The 17,881-nt window shown below is 41.0% G+C and overlaps 1 protein-coding gene across 2 annotated transcripts in view; it reads right to left on the bottom strand.

Annotated features, from left to right (window-relative positions):
• The window catches only part of PRR5 (proline rich 5), a 69,321-nt gene that overhangs the window by 24,289 nt on the left and 27,151 nt on the right, over positions 1–17,881 (bottom strand). For both annotated transcript variants that reach the window (XM_009279057.1, XM_009279056.1), the window contains 5 exons: positions 17,542–17,622; positions 10,347–10,395; positions 9,667–9,724; positions 5,008–5,099; positions 3,025–3,165 (listed from right to left, as the gene is read on the bottom strand). In XM_009279057.1, coding sequence (XP_009277332.1) covers positions 3,025–3,165; positions 5,008–5,099; positions 9,667–9,724; positions 10,347–10,395; positions 17,542–17,622 — 421 coding nt within the window. The remainder of the gene's footprint in view (positions 1–3,024; positions 3,166–5,007; positions 5,100–9,666; positions 9,725–10,346; positions 10,396–17,541; positions 17,623–17,881) is intronic.

Genomic DNA, 17,881 nt, shown 5'->3' with positions numbered 1-17,881 from the left:
TGAAAAAAAGAATCTTTGCTGTCTTAGATGCAAAGAAATGGAGGTATCTGGCTCTCTGGGCAAATTGTGAGGTATGTGTCAGGTTGGTGATCCCTTCTGTCTCAGTGTATATCCTCTATCATGTCACTGTGTGCCAGAGGACTGCTGTGGGTGCTGTATCACATGCTAGGGTACTAAATGCATGGCTGGTAGGCATACTTCCAGCAAATAGATTACTGTGGACAGGATGAAAGATTTGATGCAAAGAAGGAAAATCAACCACCCAAACAACGAAGTAAAGGGCCTCAACTTCATTTCAGGCCCTTTTATTCAGGAGGTCTTTGGCAGGGGCTGTTTTATTCTCCTTGCCAGAGCGCAGCCAGCTGAGCAAGCAAGGAATGTGTGCAGCTTGCAATAGGCCAGTAACTTCACAGAGGTCAATGAAATTGCTCACATGCTGAAGCCAATGAAGCCAACCCACGCTCAGGTAAAACGTGCTTACTGAGCTTTGCCAAATCAGCACCTACCTCCTGAATAAAGCCCAAGGATTGCTGCAGCTTACATTTCCTCTTTAAAAACCTTCCCTTCCCCTCCATAAGGAAAGTGTCTTCTCCAGATACACTGATGGAGCTCTTCCCCTACACCATGACAAGCTAAAACATGACCAATACCAGATGCACCCTGCATTAGTTACCAAATCTCTGCTGCTTTAATCCAGTCTAACAGGACAGATTGGTGCATGTCAGCATGGGCCTTTCTCAACCTGTGACCTTCAGCTGACATTACAGCTGCTGTCTTGAAGAACATGACCTACTCCTTAATTATGTAACACAGCTGCACAAGGCTGTCAAGGACAGAAACCAGGAAACTTAGCGTCAGGTTCAACACTTGGTCCAGGGCTGACATCACTAGACTCATCTTCTAGCCATGGGAGTCCACTCCAGTGTCACCGAGTTTGTTATGGAAGAGACATCCGTGGTAGACAGAAATAGAGATTAGACAATGTCCACACCAAGACATCATCTCTCAATCTGGGAAATCCATGCACACAAGCCCACCATGTGCTCTTTGGACAGCTGAATTGTTCTCTCTCTTCCAGCCCTATTCACACATTGAGTTAATCTAAGTCAAGGAAATTCCATTATTATGCCCTAAATGTCTAAAATTTGCTTTTGTTTAATGTGACATTTGAGTTTGGGAAAAAGCTTTTGCTCTGAAATCCAATTATTGACTAACACTGCTAAGCATGCTAGCTCATTTCCAGATCCTCTTCTGACCTTTTCCTGTAATTTCCACTAGATTTTAAACCACAACTTTGGCAGAGCTATTGCCATGAAAGGACTTTCACCAACCCTACCACGCAACCATAGGTAACATATGCAGAAATAAATGCCCAGGGGCAAACTCCCTCTCACTTCGTTACTGATTTCCATCAACAGCTTTGCAATGAGAATGGATTTGGCCTTTTACCCTAAACAGGCATCCACCTTGTTAACACCTCTGGTTGCTGAAGAAAGCAGATTTGCAAAGAAACTGTTTCTTGTAGCACTAATCCTGACAAATGACTCCACATCACCTCCTATGAACTTTCTAAATCAGGATGTTATTCAGTTTCCAGCTCACCACTGAATTCATTCGGATCTTGCCCATAGCCAACACAGACTCTGTAAACAAGAAACCACAAAAAAGCTAGCAGATCTGTTAGCGACACTGCTGAAGCCTGGTTTAGAATGGACAGTTTACCTCGCATCTAAGAAGGGATGAGGCCTGATAGACAACCTTCCTGTGATTAACATTTTCGTGATGGTACTCTCACATGTGGAGTCTCTGGTGTCTATTAACACAGCTGGGTTCACAGTTCAAGTACGTGAATTCTTTGATGTCTCATTATGCAGTTAAGCCCATGCTCCAGTTTTTCCCGCAGGCTCCTCTCCTCTCTCCAGACACTAATTTCCATGAAACTCCTTAATATCTCTGATATCGCTGTCATTGTGCCACAATCAGCCAGCAGTTTCAAGAAGCATTTGGCAAGTTGGAGGTTAGGGAGAAGGGAGACAAGGGGCAAGCAGGCAGTTCTATCGCATAAGTGTCTTTTTCTGAGAAAACTAGGTTAAACACACCGTTATTCACTCCAACAAACGTACACTGCGATAGCAGGGGTGAAATACCATTTCTTGACCCAGCACAGAGAATCTTGCTCCTTGCTCCATTTTCATCACTGGCCTTTAGATTATCCTGCTCTTTAAAACAATTTCAGACACAGAACTAATTCATACAGTGAGGAAAAGCAAAGAATCATTTTAAGTGTGAGAAATTATATCCTTTCATTTGCTGTAAATCTATTTGTTTATTAAAAAAAATCACCAGCCAGGAAAATCTCAACTTCCTCACCCCCTAAGAATCCACTCCTGGCTCCCTCCCTCCCTTCTGCCTCATCCCCCTTCTCCTCAACACAAGCTCATGCTTTTCTTTAATTAAGCAAAAAAAAAAATCTTAAACTTGCCTTTTGCCTGGAGTTCCTCGTTTTGTTTCTCCTCACTACTACTAAAAAAAATAATCTAACACTGAAGGCAAATACCAGTATCCATCTAGTCTTAATTTTTTGTATCAACAGCTTTGACAGAATGTGGTTCCAGTGACCAAATAGGACCATGATTCAACCATAAATTGCATATTCACTTTGTGGCCTACTCCAGATGTGAAGCTTCATATCCAGAACTGCTAATGCAGCAACACGCAGCATTTCATGGAAGTCATCTTATTACCACATACACTGGTCTGCTTGCAAAACTTCATATTTCAAGGCCCACAGTTTCAAAATGAGTCTTTACTCTCAGACCCTCTGGATCTTAAGGCATGAAATCTGAACCTCTACAGTCTCTACTTTTAGATACTAGGACCATATTTAATTGCACAGAGGCTTTGGCATTCTGGGTGAGAAGTTTTCAATGAATGAGCAAAATCAGAGACTGCTTAAGAAGACTTCAGCAATACAGTACAGAAAGACAGATAAAGAAAACAGCCTGAGAAAAGTAACAAATTTACCTGGAGTATTAACAGCATCTGAATAATAGAAGGTGGAACTCTGGCTCTGGAACGTGATAATGCATCTTCCAATTTAATGTTGAGGGTAATTATATTCCTAAAGTGCAGAAGAGCCAGCTGCCGAACCGAGGGCTCCTTCCCCTTAGAAACAGAAACAAAACAAGATGGATTATGAGGAGTGTGAAAATGAGTTTCAAAATCCTCCGCCAAAACTCCTTCCTGCACTTCTGAGGGGTTACAAGAATGGTAAACCTGAATGAAAAGCAGAGGAAACATAACAAAGGACACAGAGCAGCCTACAAATCTGCACAGTGAATTTGATTTGTCAGTAATGAACGCTGCAGACAATGACTGAGTCTGACTGTGTATGAAGATGATGAGGGGTTGGGGTGGGGGGATCATACTTGAGCACGGAATACATATGAATATTTTGTACTTTAACAGTAATAAAACGTATCATATGTTTTAAAAAAAAGAAAAAAAAAGCAGGGTTGAAAAAGGGTTGAATTTCCATTATTTCCTCAAGATTTTGAGTACTGGCTGCATACTCTCTTCAAATTATGGTGGGAATCCTGACTCAGCCCACCTGTAGATCCTCCTTTTCTCTACAGTTTAGGAGACTTCACTGTAAGGTAGAAACAGAGCTGAAGTTTCATATTGCATTTTCAAAGACATCTTTTTGCAGTTCAAGCATCACTTCTCACTGAAAAAAACCTCATCTGAAGAATACAATGCTAGCTCTGCCTGCAGAGGTTAACACCACTTGCTTTATACCTGATGAGGAGTTGTAAAACTGTTCCCATTGCTGGCACCAGGGCTTTTTCTTTGGGTATATATGGCTATACACATATATTCTTGCCTACAGTTCTGAGTGCTGCCAGCCAAATATTAACCCTCCTGGAAAGGCTGGTATTCAGCTGGTATTGACTTACCTTAGTTTAGAATAAAAAAGCCCGGCCCCTATCTCTAGATTCCCAAATGCCTTGGATTTAAAATATGTGGCACTTAGAAAAATCTCCCATTGTGTTCTAATAGGGTTTTAATACCATATATGTTTATCATTTTAAAGTTTCTACTGGTAAGACACAAGTCAATGGGTGAAGTAGCCCTTTATGTTTTTAGAGCTCTTCTCTTTCAGAATCAAATTCTGTGTGAAGTTGCAGCTTTTCCACTGAATTCAGATTTCATGCCTGTAATTAACTGCAGATGCAAACGGTAATATCGACAACATTTGGTCAGTTGTTTTAGGCATGAAGTCCACTTGGAAAAATGGGAGAAAGTTTCCAAAGTTTCCCCAAATATGTTTAGGCACCAAACTCCCACTAAAATCTGTAGACATCTAAGAGCAATTCCAGAAGGTCACTTATACCTATCTGGTACAGATTTCCTTGGGACTTAAGTGATAAACAACACTCTGTGGCCATCACTAAGTTAGACGAGTGAGCCTCATCCAAAACAGATCAAGTACCTATTGAGGATTTAAAATTACTGGAGTCAAATTCTGTGCTCATGTAAACTGGTCTAACTTCACTGACTATTGTTGTTCATTTATAGTAGCATAGAATTTGACCTTGGAAATACAACTCCTTTTCAAAAGTGGAGATACTTCAGAGACGAAGTCACATCGCAGAGAAGGAAATGTATATATTTAAGTCAACACAGCTCCACTTACTTCAATGTGTGCATGTTTCAGTTTACCGTTCGTAACCTTTTTTGACTTTTAGTGTGAGCTGACAGAAGGACTAACCATCCTCCCTGCACTCCACTCCTGTTTTCAAAGTTCCCCTTCATCTTTTTCACCCAAGCACTTCAAACCGCTGTTTGCATAAGTAACTTCTTTGCATGACATGACTATACAGAACAGCTGCACTGGGAGGTTGGCCCAAGGAGAGAGAGTTAAGGATTGCATCAATCTGTTGATGAACCAGTAAAGTTGCTTCTTCCAGTTTTTCAAGATTCTATAGTAACAGGGTAATTTTTCACCTGCACAGGATAGAAAATAGCCTGAAGCATGGGCAGGACATCACTGAAGAAAAAATCCCAGGTTTCAGCTAAGGTATCGAGTAGTTTCTGCCCTGCAAAAACACAAAACAAACTAGTGAACCGTTTAGGTTGTAATCAGCTAACTGCAAAGACTAAAACACGCAGGAAACAACGTGGATCTGCTATTTTACACAAGGATGAATCATGTAACAGCTACTATTAGCAGTATGGAATTAGTATTCCTTTCACTGTATCGGATCATTCAGTATTTGTGTCTTTTCAGATGACACATCTAATGTTCTTAGTAAACTCAGAGACTTTGAGGTTAAAGCTTACTCAGAAAAACCCCGTGAAGAATAAAGAATAATAGCTCAGGTTACCTCCTCCTCTTCTTGCAGCAATACCTACTGGACAAGACTGCGGAGGAGAGCAGTAGGAGGAGGACACAAGCAGGTTAAACGTGGAAACATTCCTGCAGAGAAATCTGCCCCACCATGCTCCCCTCTGCCCTCTAAGCCATAAGCCAGCACAGCAAACTGTGCTCTGTGGAGATCCTCCACAAAGCATCCCCTCAGATTGATCCCTTAAATTCCCTGTATCTCCACTTACATAGAAAATCTCACCCAAGATCTATGGAAAAAGAGAATGGTGTTGCGGCTCTACTTTTTACTGTAACTTTCAAAGGATGCAGTCAAAACCTGCTATGACCTGAGTTCCCCACGGTCCTCGCAGCGAGGCCACCTCCCTCTCTATTCCCTCCCCAGCTGCAGCCACCTGGAAGCCTCCCCAGTGGAGATCAGAGAAGCTCTGGCCAGGTCCTACAACCAAGTTGGACACGGAGTTCCTCACAGAACATTTTGTAAAACACAAAGGCAAATGCAGGAGCTGAGATCTACGGGAGAGGAAGTCTGGCTCGATAGCTGGATGCTGGCTTCAAATCCCCGTTCCCCAAAATGGCCCTGTGTGACCTTGGGCAAGCTCTTTAGCATCCCTGTGCCCCTAACCCAACTGTAAAAGGAAAGCAATGCCGCTGCACCTCCACCAGCAAGTATTATGGAGATAAATACATCAATAATTATGAGGCATTCAGACAAGACAATATGACTTATCAGGAAGCAAATTCAATAGCAATCAATCAATATTACTATTGGTGTCAGAATCACATACTATTCTTAATTTCTGTATTACAGCATTACTTAGGGCCTCAGCCCAGGGAACATTTTGCCCAGAATTACACACACATCACAAAGAAACTCTGCATGAAAGCATCTACACTGCAAGTTAGCAAGTGCCAATCTTTATTATGGGATACTTGATCTCCCTGCATTTTTAAGGACATGACAAATAGCACCAGTTCTGGCCCATCTGCAGCTCCTGAATTATTCCTGGGTTGATGACTTTAAGTGCTTTCATTGACAAATGTGGATCACCATGCTATACTGCAGCTGCTGGCTTGTGAACCACGCCAAGGTCTTCGTTTCTGCACCACCAGGCAGGAGTTCTCTCTGTCCTACACACCCCTGCACAAGACTGAAAAGGGTGTTCTCGGTTTCCATTTTTTAAAAATTTGTCTTGCATTAGTTCCAGTGAAACACAGCAGGGAACCAGGTCCAAAATTCCTAGCAGCTGTAGCAGCAATAATAATAAATACCGCTGCATTATAACCTCCACACACTAGTGTCTGAAACACTAAAGTGTTTCAAAGATATAAATCCGATCATGAAGGAGAAGCCCAACCACTCTATGCCTTGAGGGCAGAGTTTTAAAAAGAGTTAAATACATTAGTTGCCCACAAGTTGAGGTTAAGTGGAAACTAAGCCCTTACAAATCTGGCTCCGGATGTGGGTGCTGAACATCGGTCCTTCTCGAATCTTGCTGCTAGAATTGCATGAAGTCAAATTACCCTGTTGAGATAAACACGCCTTTACTGTCGCACACTCCTTTCATCTTGTGGGCAGCTTGTTTTGTGAAGTGATGGACTTCTGTACAGCAGCTCAGAAAGGCTGCAGTTAACTGCCTTTCGCCAGGCAGACCTTTTACTGGGGGCTGTGGAAGAGTTCCTATGGTTTGTTGATGATAAGCATCTTTCACATGGAAGAACGTGACTTCCGTGTCCTTTCAAGAATACGTTTGTTTTACTGTCAGGCAAAGATCCCTACATTTACCATAAGCATTTGCCAGATTCCAGGAAGCTGGGTTACTCTAAATGCTCATTTTAATGAAGCACAATATAGTCAATATGACATAAAAATGCATGTGGCACTTTTCACAGGGCTTCTAAAAGTTAACTGAAACTCCTGAAAGAAATGTAAGAATAAAAAATCATTTCAAAACAAAAGCTAAAATTTTCAAAACCTCCTGCAGGACAAAAACCCTCCAAAGTGTGCTCTGAAGTGATCTTTTTTCTCTTTTGAAAACTTCAACACCAACTGGATAGGGAAACTCAAACCATAGGATGTGGCACAACCTGAGATTTGAGGGCAGAACCGCTGCTGCTGCAGACCCAGGAAGGGAGCCCTGCTCAGAATGGGAGCTCCCAAGATTTCCGTGCTCCCAACTTTGTCTTGGGTGTTTTGGGAGCCATAGGGTCACTGACTACAGGATGGGGTGCTGCTGCCTCTGCTGCCAGGAAACCCAAATTCCAGCCTTGGAAACTCACATCCACCAGCAGCTCCCCAGGCAAGCTAACAGAAAGCTGTCTGTCAGAAAGACCTCTGCCTCTGAATGAGATTCCTAAATCACAGCTACCCTCCTGTAACTTGCCAGTTTTAGTGAGCTGACATTTCTGAGGACGGACTTGGAAAAAACATGACTGATTTAATCTTCACTTTACCAGCATTTCTGACCATATTTTAAGGGGCAACCACAAAATGACACACCAAATTCAAAACCAAAATAAACTTAACAGCTTGCTGAAATTTTGTAGTTGCTAAACGTCCTCCTACATTTGAAAGCCATTTAGTGGACTCACATTTCAATGTTTCATCTCAGCTTTGATCTCAAACATTGGAGATGATAGTATTTTTGATTTTCAAGGTAGTAAAACCAGAAGAAAAAGGGGTTGGACTTCGCTAAGCCTCTGCATCTAATTTGCTGACTTCATACTTAAAAACCAACTTCCTTTGTGATGTACAAAGCAGCTATGAAGGCCTCGAGATCCTTACAGCTCCCCTTGTGCTCTCCAAGCTGTTATTTTATATAACTGAGGAATTCTGTGTTCAGCTTAGAAGAGCTTGGGTACTTTTGGGGGGCTATTTTTTTAATGTGAAATTTGTTCTCTTTTTGCGGTGTTCAGGGCTATTGTCTTTTCATCAGAAAAGCTGGGTCCCATAGCACCATCTTAATCTGATCAACTGTACTGTCAGTAATGAAAGGTCACATTTAGGATTTATAGATAGCTGAAACTAATGGAAACAGTTGTCTCCAGGCTACCGCTTAAACAGTATATTTAGACTAAGTGGTATTATGACTGCAGCTTTGGAAAAGGAAAGATGCATTTCTTTAAAATTGCCTCAAAACTCCCCAAATATCTTCAGGCTGTTTACGTGGGCAATAATTCTTGAAGATATTCCAAAATAATTTCACCCTCTGATGACATATAGAATCATAGAATCGTTTAGGTTGGAAAAGACCTTTAAGATTATCGAGTCCAACCATTAACCTGGCACTGCCAAGTCCCACTAAACCATGTCCCTAAGTGCCACATCTACACGTCTTTTAAATACCTCCAGGGCTGGTGACTCAACCACTTCCCTGGGCAGCCTGTTCCAATGCTTGACAACCTTTTCTGTGAAGAAATTTTTCCTAATAGCCAATCTAAACCTCCCCTGGCGCAACTTGTATGCCTTCATCTAGGACAAAACGGCATATTTAACAGCACATCTAAATGCCGCACAATAGCATAGGACACGAAATAAGGGTGACTGTAAAATGACACATTGGGTGGAGGTTATCCTTGATGTTTACTTCCGTAAGTTGACACCTCGAGAAGGTGCAGACAGACAAATGGAGCCCTGACTGTAAAAAAAGAGACGGTGTCTGATCCCGTTTATGTAAGCCCAGAATAACTCTTAAAACAACCTACAGCATTATTTTGGACTTAGCCAGAGATTTCAACTAACTGGGATCTTAGTGCTTAGTTTTTTGTTTATTAAGATATCTCACTCTAGTTTTCCACTTTTCCTTAACATTGAGCAGGCTGTAACTGAAGGAGAAGGAAGCGTCCATGCTGGAGGTAATCCCTCCTTTACTCCCTCGCTGCTGCTCTAGGCAATTGCCTCGCCTTGATGAAAGCCAATGGGAACACCAAGGCAGGACACAACAACAGACTGCAGGAATGAACTGACACAAACTAATCCACAGTCCCGGGAAGATAGTGGAAAGCATCACGCTGCCTCCAGAATGCATTTGCTAAAACTCCTGTGACAGTCATAGATAGCCATGCTAAAATCCAAGTTACCTTCATAAAACCGGATCTTGTCCCTTAGGATCACCATGCCTTTTGTGAGGAGCTGATTCTGTAAATAAAATATAGACTGCCTTTACTCCAGTCTGTTCTTCCCTACAGCCATCATATTTCACATTTTGTTCATTCTTAACTTTTGACAATAAAGGTGGTCTTTTATTTTACATAGATAGCCATGCTAAAATCCAAGTTACCTTCATAAAACCGGATCTTGTCCCTTAGGATCACCATGCCTTTTGTGAGGAGCTGATTCTGTAAATAAAATATAGACTGCCTTTACTCCAGTCTGTTCTTCCCTACAGCCATCATATTTCACATTTTGTTCATTCTTAACTTTTGACAATAAAGGTGGTCTTTTATTTTAATGATCAGTCATCAAAGGACTCCTCCTGTGTCCATCTTGCTTAAATCACTTGGGCCACTTGTCAAACGATGATACAATCACCTACTGCTTTCAGGATACAGCACGTATTCTGTGCAGTACAAAGTGCTTCTCAGACATCAAATGGCTGACCCACAAAGCAAGTACTCTGTCTTAGAGAAGCAAAAAGAATACTGCTTCAATAGACAGTGTGTACTTACTACTAAATGCCTTTCCTATTAACTATACTACAATGAACTTAACTGGTTTACACAGGAACTTAAATTTTAAGTTAAAACAGAATGTCTGTCTGAAGTCTACTGAAAGACAGCAATGTCATACAGAAACACAGTGCAAATCTCCTTAGTCCATGAATGACAGTACACAGAGAAGTCAGTGGACATCTTGGAATGGTTTCAAGGGGCTCCAGATCAGCATTTAGAGTGGGTGAAATGATTTTGCTCAGTAGCATATACTGAAATCTGATTTAAATGAAAGAAAACACATGCCTACCTGTAGATATTCAGTGAAAAAGGATCCCAGTTCTGTTTTCAGTAATTGCCTGTATTAAAAAGAAGAAAAGGATCTGTGTAACCAGCAAATCATATTAGCTGTGCACTGCATGGAAAAGGGGAAGTCACTAATAGCAAAATATTTTCATATGAGCACAGAGCCTGTCAATAATGCCTAACCAAAAATAGAGCAAATAGGGTCAACGATACCGAGACTTCAACCAGCATTTCTATGTGTTGAAAGATGATAATCTGCTGTGCTTTTAGATGGCTCAGTTGCACAAATACATATGAAAGGAAATTGAGATTTGACAAAAAGAGGATGCTTTCCATCCTATGTCTAACCCTTTTAAAAATGCTCAAATTGTTCTCCTGCGTGCCAGGGCTTCACTGGCACCTGGTGTTGTAGACGTGGGAGAACTCCTGGCGCTCTCTGCCCATCCATGGGCCTGAGCCAAAAAACGAGCACATGACTTGGCTGATGTGTTCAGAGCCAAATCATCCCTGTCCTGTGTAAGGTTGAAAAAAAGAGCCGTGACAAAATGTTCAGAGAGAAACCTGAAGCAGGATGATACTCTGTGGGTTTTGTTGCAGGCATGAAACTTGGCCAGTTTTCATTGAAAGGGTCACGATCTTCCAGTCAGGAGACCCAAGACAGCTGAAGTTTCATACGGTTTCAGTGAAAAAGCAGGTAGGAATTTAACAGTTTAGCTCTGCCTTTCACGATTCCTCTACACTAAAACCTACAAAGCAATCTCAGAGAGCAAACCAAACTCACATGCAAAAAAAATTCCCACAAACCACCCTCAAATTCAGAAACTGAATTCAACCTGATCTGCAAACCCAACATTTGTATCCAGATAAAACTCACTACATTGCTGAAGAGCTGTATGTCATTTACGTCTCACATATTGGATGCTAGATGTACTTCTTTGCACTCAGGTCACTATTTAGATGCATAAATGAGAGCTCAGACCTTACAAAAATGTAGCCCCAGCTGGGTTTTCTGAACATTTGCAAACCTGGCCTGGAGCTGTTTTGAAAACCTGTCCCTGTGTGACCACCTCAGGTCCCATGAAGAAATGAGGTCAAATTCAACTTGAAATCTAAACACCCACTTCAATTAGTTATGTAAATTATATATTCGGTAGCATGTTATAATCTATCGCTTTGGGTTATGTCTTTAACTAACAAATAACCAATTAATCAAATTATTTAACTAGTAAACAAATACACGTCTGGTTTAAAAAGTCCAGCATATCCCTATGCCCCATGAAAAAGTCTGCAGGAGTTGGATCTGATGTTTTTAACACCACATGCTTCAGCACAGCCTCTTGAGATCTGAAAGTTCAGGGAAAGGAGGAGCAGGTCAATCTTTAGGAGGCCGAAATACAATCTCTTATTTATTTATCCTGAAGCACATGTCCACACTGACCTCACAGCACCCTGTGGAAACACTAGGCATAAATGAAATAGAAAATAAACAAAAGGAAGGGCGGGTTCAGATGCTCCTAAGCATCAAAATGCTTTTCTGCTGGAAACCTGATTAATTCAGACAAACTGTCTATGGACAAAAATTTTCAAAGCCAGCTCAGGCTTTAGCCATAGGTCTCTCATTGCCATGAATGGCCATCGTATGGCTAGCCCCCTTGGCATGCTGTTGCAACATGTGGGAGAGGACAACCCTTGCAGTGTCCCGAGACTCCATCCCCAATGGTACCCACTGACAAGCCCTTGGCAGGGGTTAAAACCCACCTCCCCAAAGATAGTTGAAGTCTTAAAGCCTTAAAAGTACGTCAATAAGTACAAGAATGCATCGTGCCATGCTCACTCAAAGTGGGAATTTACTGTCCAAGTGGTGTGATTTTTTTCTGGATCGCAAGCAATGGCACTAAAGGTTTTTCTTACTTTGAACATGGATAGATAAACCATTTTTAGGTTAAAATAACAAGAGAGCTGCAGTTTTGAATTCTTCTATGATAGAGACAATTTATTCCCAGATATCTCTTTGTGCCACCGTTTGAAAAAAATACTGATACTTTATGCTGACAGGTTCTGCTTAATTTTCTACCCTCTCCTCAAGCTAGCAGCTCTTTGAAGTCTAGTCCTGGATTCCTCATAGTCTTGAACAGGTGATTTGCAAATACCTTCTCTTTTCATGTTTTAGGTTCTACTGATAATTCCTGGCATTTAGGGCAGGAAATACAAAATTATGTTCTACTTACCGAATAACTAGCCCTTTGATAAAACAATATCCCACCACATTTCCATTTTTTCAGCTGTGAATGAACTAAACAACCAGCCTGTAGTTAATTATATGCACTGGACTGCATCACACCAAGCAGCACTATGGCTACATTAGCATCTCTGTTTACAGGGTGGAAGAAAAACTGACAGCCAATTAATACATCTTGCTCTTTGAATCCCTAATAAAACAGATACTTCACACTGCTTAATTAATTTCTCATGAAATAGCGAGGCCCTCAGGGCACATCAGAACACTGGTGTTTGATGTTCTCTGTACCCATATTCATTTAAGAGAGATCCACAACAAAACTGGACCCAAGACATTGCTTGCAAATTTTTTTAATCCTTGCTTAATTTCCTTTAACAAAAATCAGTTTGGTTGTCACCTGTCAGATCCTGGATAATTCAGATTACTGAATAACCTTATCTAGATATGTGGACATCATGGCAGAATCCAGGTAAAAATCTGATTAAACCTAAAAGAGATCCCTGATCAGATGGCAGACCTCGTTTCAAGCGCATCTGATTTTGAAGCCAGTCATTTTGCACTCTTATGAAGCTTGTGTATCATTGGTATCAGGTCTTCATTGCCTGTTTAATGATAAATTAAGATGATAATATAAATTCACATAAAATATGCTAAAATAGCTCCTGACTTCTTTGTATCTTCCTGCTGCCACTTCTTTGGTTCATTTTGAAATTAACTCTTGCAACATTACGCAGAATGGACAGTCTAACACTGTATAATATCTGCTAAATAAAGTTAAATGAAGCAAATGGAAACAAGTGACTTTACTGGATATGAACTCTTGCTACAAAAGAGGAAATGCCACTAAAATGTGCTTTGTCTGCATCAAATCAGTATCCTGAAACTCAGAAAAGAGGCAGCTATAATTATGTATTAGCTTTAATACAGGACATCCTGCTTCCACTGTGTTTCCGCTTCCTTCTTTTTCTTCCTTGATTTACAAGTGGTGTAAATAAACATTTTGAAAAAACTTATGGTGCATGAAATGAAAAAGGACAAAACACTATATGATTACTAGTATCACACACGGACATCAAGAGAAATACTAAACAGTAAGTATATGCATATAGATTTTTATTACCTGACTTTTGAATCAATGCCCTATTAAATCACCTAGTAAGGGCTCAGAAGAAGTAATGTACAGGACATACACTGGTGATACTCCCAGTTACTGGAGTATCTTCTTCTGACCACCTTACTGTACTTCATTAGCTTTAGCAGAGTTATTCAGGAGTTAAAGCAATATGAAAGAGACTGAAGTCACACACTGATTTTATTAGTAGTAGGGCTTCTGAGCGCTACATAACTCCATATTTAAGGCCACTTTCTAATGCCAGAGGAATGCAAGAACGGTGTCAAAAGGCATTGGTATAAATGAGTGGAAGCTTTTATGAGCCAAACCTAGAAGAAAAGTAAATGGTACTGCACAGATTTGTACCCACTGATGTTTTCTTAAATAATCAGTGCATACATAATCAGGGTTCAAAGCCTCAAGGTGTGTGTTCAGAAAAGGAAGTTATACGTATTTGTTTGCACATATGTGACATACAGTAGTTGATATACGTGACATTCCTGAGTCAAAACGATGGTGTGCAAATATTGCGGGCATAACGTGTTGGACTCGGTGATCTTAGAGGTCTTTTCCAACCTCAATGATTCTATGATTCTTTTTAATATAGTCACACACTGATTTTATTAGTAGTAGGGCTTCTGAGCGCTACATAACTCCATATTTAAGGCCACTTTCTAATGCCAGAGGAATGCAAGAACGGTGTCAAAAGGCATTGGTATAAATGAGTGGAAGCTTTTATGAGCCAAACCTAGAAGAAAAGTAAATGGTACTGCACAGATTTGTACCCACTGATGTTTTCTTAAATAATCAGTGCATACATAATCAGGGTTCAAAGCCTCAAGGTGTGTGTTCAGAAAAGGAAGTTATACGTATTTGTTTGCACATATGTGACATACAGTAGTTGATATACGTGACATTCCTGAGTCAAAACGATGGTGTGCAAATATTGCGGGCATAACGTAACCGTTCAAATATTTACACTTGGTCTGTGAGTCAACTTGGATATTCAAGGTTTAATTATGAACAGTATCCCGGAATCTGCTCTAATTAAAGTGGTAAAATAAAATAACTTCTTTTACTGTCCTGTAGCTTTTGAAAAAAGTTACTGATACTAGCCATTTACCTGAACGCTTCCACACCCAAATTCTGCCCAGTGGAAATAATGGCTATTTGTTTCTTTTTATTTATGTACTTGTGGGGAAAATGCATCTAAAACAATCATAAAGCAAATATAGACTTGTTCTACTTCTGAGGTCATGTTTATGAATCAGATATTTTTGCATTCAATAATAACACTAACCCAAAGAAAGTTATTTTGAATTAAATAACAATAGTAGTAAGCCAGGTATTTTTGGTACGTGTCAAATCAGTAATTTCTTAGCTGGGTTTTGAGCTGAATTTAAGTGAGGCAAAAGGGCTTCGGATGCAAATAGTCAGGAGGCCCTAAAACATTATTGACTGTGGTCGGCACTAAAATGAAGCACACAGCAGGAGTGCAGTAGCTTCTGGAAAGAGGCCGTGGCTGGACGTGTGAACAGACGTGTTTAAAAAAATACCACTACCACGTTCTCCTCTAGAAACAGATCTTTCGGCTGTTGTGTCCTCTTTGCCCACTCACAGTTTTCTCATCTTAGCTTTTTTTCTATGAATGAAGCAAGCAGGACACACACGAGAAGCTTCACAAAAACAAACTCAGAGTTGTCACCGAGAGGATGGACAGCTTTTGGCAATAAATTAGAAGGCTGTTCAGGCCAAGTCAGGGGCAAGAGGGAACAAGCTCAAAGCAGCAGTAGACAAGAACCACTCTCAAAAGCCATGCTGCAGCTCACCAAATGCTCGCTCATCCCATGAGAGTTACGCTGCTGATGCCTCATTTATGACAGCAGCTTTCTAGCTCGGTCTAGATTTCACAATATTTTGTCCATCAGCTCAGGTATGAGTCACCAAGCATTGTTCTCCAGGAAGCAGCACAAAACTGAGCAATCAGCCGAGATAACAAAGCAGCGTTATCCTTACCCTAACAAAAAGAAATGGGCCTATCATGCGGCAGAAAAGCCCATCATAAAATGGAAAAAAAATCAGCCTATTTGTAGTCAGCTTGCCTGTTCGGCTGCCTGGGATGTTGCAATAAATTCAACACAACTATATTAGCAAGCATCATCATGGTGCAGGGTTTATACCCAGGTAAATGAAAGTAAAATCTGGGCACAATTCACCAAATAACATCCATCCATCCATCCATCCATCCATCCATCCATCCATCCATCCATCCATCCATCCATCCATCCATCCATCCATCCATCCATCCATCCATCCATCCATCCATCCATCCATCCATCCATCTATCTTCTATTTGTTGGTTCATACAAGATTGTATTTGTCTCTGTCACATCAGCAGATAGTTTTTCCTCTTCTGTCCCTCACCAGCAGACAAGCATCCTGAGGCAAAGGCATTGGGCCAGGAAATCTCAGCCCAGAACTACCATTTTTTGTCATTCAGATAAAGCTGAAGAATCCTAACTGCACTTAGTAATAATCATCAACCATTATTCCAATAACTAACTCAAAATGATTGACTGATCATGCTAACTGACAACCATCCTAGAAAAGCTGTTCTTTGTATGTCATTTTCTCCCCAGAGAAGTAAGAAATAACTGGAGAATAAGTTTCTTTTAACTTCATAAAGACAGAGAGAGAGGGAAAAAGAGAGATCACAGGCCAAACGTCATTCGCCTGGACTTCTCTGAAGATATTCCCACAATTAAAGGAACCAGACTGGGCCAGCTATCCCAGACTGGGAACCAGACAGGGACAGATAATCCCAGAATATCTGGATATTCTGTGGATTTTGGCAGACTCCAGTGCCCGGCTGAGTGGGAATAAGCAGTAGGGAAAGGAAATTACTGAGGCTCTTATCTGAAGACAGCCAGAGAATGTAATAAGCTGTCTGTCTTTTGTAAGTGCAGCTTCTTTTCCACTGTTTATTCTTCAAAGCCTTGGGACAAATTTCTAAAAGGAAATCTGCTACCTTGCCCTTGTCAGTAAGAGAGGGTTTAGTAAGTAATAGTAAGTGCTAGAAAAAGTAGTAAAAAGTGAAGTGCTGTAAATCCAGATATCAGCTTATCTCTTGGTAAACTTTTCTTTGCAGCTGTAACTTAAATAACTCAAATGGTAGGATTTTCACCTTCTCTTTTTTTTTTTTTTAGGGAAAAAAGTTCCCATTATACATCTCACTGGTCTGTATTTAGTCTGTTGCGAACAGTATCATCACAGTATGAGAAAGAAATAGGAACCTTAAACTGTGTCACTCAGGTCACCGTGCTGACAAGACAGCTTTATAACATCTACAGTATATTCAGCCTGCGCGGAAGGAGCAGCTAGATGTAAGGGACCACCAGGCAGGCCACCTTTCCTTGCCGTGTCGCACTGAGCGCTTGGAGGCTTTACATCCTCCATGAGATGCAAGGGAAGCACCTCAGAGCTAGGCCTGGCACCTATGGAAAGGGCAGCATCATTGCAGTGGTAGAGGGCTGCATTACTAGAGGGGTCTTAAAACTTAGACCTCCTTACTTTCAATCCAGTACATCAAGACAGACTCTGAAATAATCCATCCTCCTCACAGCTAAATACCTCCTCTGCAGAAGGAGGAACGCAGCCCTCGCTACGCAGCGAGGTGTTGACACACATCGGCAACAGCTGTTCACTGAGGCCAAATTGACTGTATTGGTTGAAACTACCACTGGGAAAAAAACCCTGTAATACTGCTGTAGAAGCTTTCAAGTGCGAGTGCTAGGAAACAGTACTGTGCACGCTGGCTAATAACACCTTGCATAGAGTCGAGTCTCTTACCTGACTCCTTCATTGAGGTTGTAAAGTTCATGGTCCGGGAGACCCTTACGCTGGAACACCGCTATTACTCCATTGTGGATACTGAAAGAGGACATTAGGAGTCATTAACACCCGATCACATTTTAGAAGGGCATCACTTCCACAATAAGCCTAACATCTCTGCCTAGACACTGCAGGGCCTTTTTAAAAGTCATAGATGACTTCTGGTACCCCATCCCAGATGCCTTAAAGGGAATTATTGCCTAGAAAATAGATGACGTCTTTGAAAATCAGTTCTTTTTGATTTGTTCCAACTTGGTAACTTCAACAGTCGCACATCTGAAATCAGTAATTTCAGAAA

The sequence above is a fragment of the Aptenodytes forsteri genome, unplaced genomic scaffold, assembly GCF_000699145.1.
Source record: "Aptenodytes forsteri isolate BGI_AS27 unplaced genomic scaffold, ASM69914v1 Scaffold241, whole genome shotgun sequence".
Taxonomy (NCBI): domain Eukaryota; kingdom Metazoa; phylum Chordata; class Aves; order Sphenisciformes; family Spheniscidae; genus Aptenodytes; species Aptenodytes forsteri.
Note: the sequence above shows the minus strand (reverse complement) of the source record. Positions and strands in the feature narration are given on the sequence as shown.